The sequence below is a fragment of the Octopus bimaculoides genome, chromosome 1 (assembly GCF_001194135.2).
Source record: "Octopus bimaculoides isolate UCB-OBI-ISO-001 chromosome 1, ASM119413v2, whole genome shotgun sequence".
Classification (NCBI taxonomy): domain Eukaryota; kingdom Metazoa; phylum Mollusca; class Cephalopoda; order Octopoda; family Octopodidae; genus Octopus; species Octopus bimaculoides.
In genome coordinates, this window is record NC_068981.1 from 71,736,787 (window position 1) to 71,741,793 (window position 5,007).

The 5,007-nt window shown below is 39.3% G+C and overlaps 1 protein-coding gene across 3 annotated transcripts in view; it reads left to right on the forward strand.

The window, feature by feature from the left end:
* LOC106879034 (ubiquitin carboxyl-terminal hydrolase 47) overlaps nt 1–5,007 on the forward strand; it is a 90,325-nt gene that overhangs the window by 40,369 nt on the left and 44,949 nt on the right. For all 3 annotated transcript variants that reach the window (XM_014928439.2, XM_014928438.2, XM_052967394.1), the window contains one exon: nt 3,859–4,002. In XM_014928439.2, coding sequence (XP_014783925.1) covers nt 3,859–4,002 — 144 coding nt within the window. The remainder of the gene's footprint in view (nt 1–3,858; nt 4,003–5,007) is intronic.

Consider the following 5,007-nt stretch of genomic DNA (forward strand, 5'->3'; position numbering starts at 1 on the left):
ACACACACATTCTTTCTTGCACACAAACGCACATTCTTTTTTGCATGCACACACATACTCTCTCTCTCTCTTGTGCACACGTACTTTCCACTGTGTACATGTACACACTCTCTTGAGTACATGTACACACTCTCTTGAGTACATGTACACACTCTCTTGAGTATACGTACACATTCTGTTGTGCACACATACACACACTCTCTCTCTTGTGCACACATACACACACTCTCCCTCTTGTGCACACATACACACACTCTCTCCTGTGTACACATCACACTCTCTCAGCTGTGTACACGTACACACACTCTTTCCTGTGTACACGTACACACACTCTCTTGTGTATACATACACACTCTCTCTTGTGCACACATACACACTCTCTTGTGCACACACACTCTCTCTTTCTTGCACACACACACACATTCTCTCTCTCTCTCTTGCACATACATTCTCGCATGCATTCTCACAATCTCACTCTATCCCTCACAGACACACACACTCTGACTCTCTTACACATACATTGTCTCTCTTACACATACATTGTCTCTCTTACACATACATTGTCTCTCTTACACACACACACTCTCTCTCTCTTACACTCACACACGCACTCTCTCTTACACTCACATACGTACTCTCTCTCTTACACTCACACACACACTCTCTCTCTCTCTCGCACATACATTCTCGCATGCATTCTCACACTCTCACTCTATCCCTCACAGACACACACACTCTGACTCTCTTACACTCACATTGTCTCTCTTACACATACATTGTCTCTCTTACACACACACACTCTCTCTTACACACACTCTCTCTCTCTTACACTCACACACGTACTCTCTTACACTCACACACGCACTCTCTCTTACACTCACATACGTACTCTCTCTCTTACACTCACACACGCACTCTCTCTTACACTCACATACATACTCTCTCTTACACTCACACACTCTCTCTTACACTTATACACCCTCTCTCATATACTCACACACACCTTCTCTTACACGCACACACACTCTCTCTCTTACACTCACACACACACTCTCTCTTACACTCACACTCTCTCTTACACTCACACTCTATCTTACACTCACACTCTCTCTTACACTCACACTCTCTCTTACACTCACACTCTCTCTCTTACACTCATACACACTCTCTCTCACACTCATACACACTCTTTCTCTCACACTCACACACTCTTTCTCTCACACTCACACTTACACACTCTCTCACACTCACACTCTCTCTCTCTCTCTCTCTCTCTCTCTCTCTCTCTTACACTCACACACTCTCTCTCTCTTACACTCACACACTCACACACACAATCCTATAGCTGGTGTGATCTTCAGTTGCTTACTTGCAATTTAGTGCAATGGTTTTTGCTATTGTTTCAGCTGTTCATATACTAACCATTCTAAATCTATTAATTTTATTGGTTTAGTTTAATTTATAATGAGAATTAAAAAAACAAATCAAAAAGCAAAGTTTTGTACTTTATTTGTATAGAGAAGGGTAAAAAAGGGGAGCTTCCTGCTCATCATTCCTGTCATCATCATCACCATCATCATCATCCTTTAATGTCTGCTTTTCGTGAAGTCCATAGTGATATCTGTATTTGCTTTTTCTACTGTGCCATTCTTTTATTTGTTTCAGTCATTTGACTGTGACCATGCTGGAGCACCGCCTTTAGTCGAACAAATCAACTCCAGGACTTATTCTTTGCAAGCCTAGTACTTATTCTATTGGTCTCTTTTGCCGAACCACTAAGTTATGGGGACATAAACACACCAGCATCGGTTGTCAAGCGATGGTGGGGAATACGCATGCACACACACAAACACACACACATATATATGACAGGCTTCTTTCAGTTTCCATCCATCAAATCCACTCACAAGGCTTTGGTTCGCCTGAAGCTATAGTAGAAGACACTTGCTCAAGGTACCACACAGTGAAACTGAACCTAGAACCATGTGGTTGGTAAGCAAGCTATTTACCACACAGCCACACCTGTGCCATTGGTTATTTTGTGCAATTAGTTCTTTTATGGTATGGGTGATTGCTAATTTATCACGCAAAGAAAACTATTTGCCTATTATTAGGCTGGAATCTTTTATCTTTTACTTGTGTCAATCATTGGGCTATGGCCATGCTGCCTTGAAGGGTTGAACTGAACAAATTGAACCCCAGTACTTATTCTTTTTTTTTTATATTCTATCAATCTCTTTTTGCTGAGCTGCTAAAGACATAAACGAAACAACACTGGTTGTCAAGTGGTGGTGGGGGCAGACACACACACACACACATAATGTGTATAAGTGTGTGTGTGTGTGCATGTATATATATATATATATATATATATATATATACTACACTCTCGGATGGGTTGGCGTTAGGAAAGGCATTGAGCTGTATAAACTTTGCCAGATCAGATTGGAGCCTTGTGCAGCCTTCTGGCTTGCCAGCCCTCAGTCAAACCATCCAACCCATGCTAGCATGGAAAGTGGACGTTAAATGACAACGATGATGTTGATGATGATGATACATACATAAACATACATCATCATCATTAAAATCTGTTATCCATGCTGGCATGGGTTGGATGGTTTGACCAGAGCTGGCAAGCTCACGAGCTGCACCAGGTACCAGTCTGATTTGGCATGGTTTCTACAGATGGATGCCCTTCCTAATGCCAGCCACTTTACAGTGTGTGCTGGGTGCTTTTATGTGGCATCGCATGGGTACTTTTATGTGGCACTGCCATGAGTGGAACTCGTATAGGACTCTTGTTGGTCAATCCTCTCCATCAGTGGGACTGGACTTAGCACATCTACTGTAGAACATGGGTAGTCTTGAGTACAGCATGGCACCAGGCATCCTCATCCTTTGTCATCTTGCCTGAAACATTCAGCATCCTGAGGTTATTCTTCAGTACTTTTCCCTATGTCTTCCTGGGTCTCCCACTTTTACATGTTCCATCTACTTTGAGAGATCAACACTTTATGAAGCTGTCGACATCCATCTGCATCAAATGACCAAATTAACACAGTCTTCTCTCTTGCACACAGCGTCTAATTCCTCTTATGCCTAACTTCTCTCCCAATACACTAGCACTCTGTTGAACATGAACACTTACATTACAAATCAGTAGAGCGTACTAGCCTCATTCTTCTTTAACATTTGCATGTCCTCTGCATTCAGGTCCCACAGCTCACTATCATATAGAATTGATGTCTATATACATGTATCATACAATCTTTCTGTTGCTTGAAGAGAGAAACGTTTTGTAGCCAATAGAGGTAAAAGCTCTCTGAATTTCCTCCATCCAATTCTTATTCTAGCTATCACTCTCTCTCTCTGTGCAACCTCCCCCATTACTAATTTGGTTCCCTAGGTAGCAGAAATTATCTATTACCTCTAATGAGCCACCAGGGCATTTGAGAGAATCAATTTCCCGAGTTTCTATAGTTTTTATGGATCCTGTGCATCTTCCACATACAAACACTACCTTCTCTGATAGTCCTCCTATTAATCCACTGTACCTCTTGTGTGTCCATAGCTTACACTGTGTATGCCATATGGAGTTCCTGCCTACATCTTTCGTACAAATCGAACAGGGCCACCTACTTGAGTTGGGTAGTGTCCTGTCTGCTTTCTTGCTTACTAGGACCTTAGTCTTGCTATATATACATACGTGTGTGTGTGTCTATATATATATATATATATATATATATATACATATATATATATATATATATATATATACACACACACACATATATGTGTGTGGTGTAACATCTATTTGCATTATTTACTTTAAATTACATTTTTCCTTATTTATTTCAGGGAGTTTTGGATAAGAATAGTACCCAGACTTTGGGAAGTCTTTATAACGAGGATCTCTGTAATGATGACTTTTGCAATGATGACATTCAGATTCTTAATTTTACCATCTATAAATCTGAAAAGCAAACAGCCATGCAGGCGACAGTAAGTTGATTTCATTTTATTTTTGTCTGTTTTAATATTAAAAATGTTAGTGGCATGAATTAAAAAAAAAAAAATTGTTAAAATTTTATAGATTTACAATTGGATACTCATTACCTCTTATTGTTTTAAGTCTGAAGTCTTTTTCTTAGTTTTTGCTTAGATAGACTTATTCAGTGTAATTTAGATTTCTCAGTATGAAACCGATTAACTCAAACTGAGTGTGGAAAAGAAAAAAAAGTTTTGAGTTTCAGGTTAAAATTTTATTTTACTGTCTAAATCATTCATTTTATAAGTAGATTTCACATTCATACCATGCTTTTCTTTTGTCTTATATCACGCATTTTCTAAAACAGTGTTGTTGGTTGTAGGCTTACAACTGGCTAATCAGTGGTTGAGTGTATTTCTGATAGTGAGGGTGAGAAGGGCATGTCTGTACAACTATGATGATTAAATACTTCAAGGTATTTTTGTTGCACCGGTTTATTGTCACTTTTCTTATATATATATATATAACCATCTGTGTAGCATCTCTTATATTCCTTCCCATGACTTTCATCTCTTATGTTCCTGCTGTAAGGCTTCACTTCCACACACGCCAGCTTAATTTAATTTGTCCTTAATCGAAAGACACCTGTTGTTAATGTCCTGTTGTTTGTATTTGTAATTCTGTACCATTTCTCCGTTTTTCTTTTTGTCCTTGTTTTCTTATACATTCGCTTGCTTTCTTCCAAAGAATCTAGTGCTCTTAGCTTAGATTTTCTTGGGGCTGGCCAGATTGGAGCAGTCTTGAGTGTAACTGGCCAGAACTGCGATGACGATCTGGTACTCGATTGACGAAAGAAAGCTCTGAATGACCCGTCCTTGTTTTTCCCTGTCCTTTTTTTGTATTTTCTAACTGTCTGGATGTTTTGTTGTCACCTGTATGTTCTTGTTCCATTTTTTGTTTTGTTTTTTTCTATATCTACATATAGTGGCATATGTACACTTTTGGTCTCCTGTATGTAT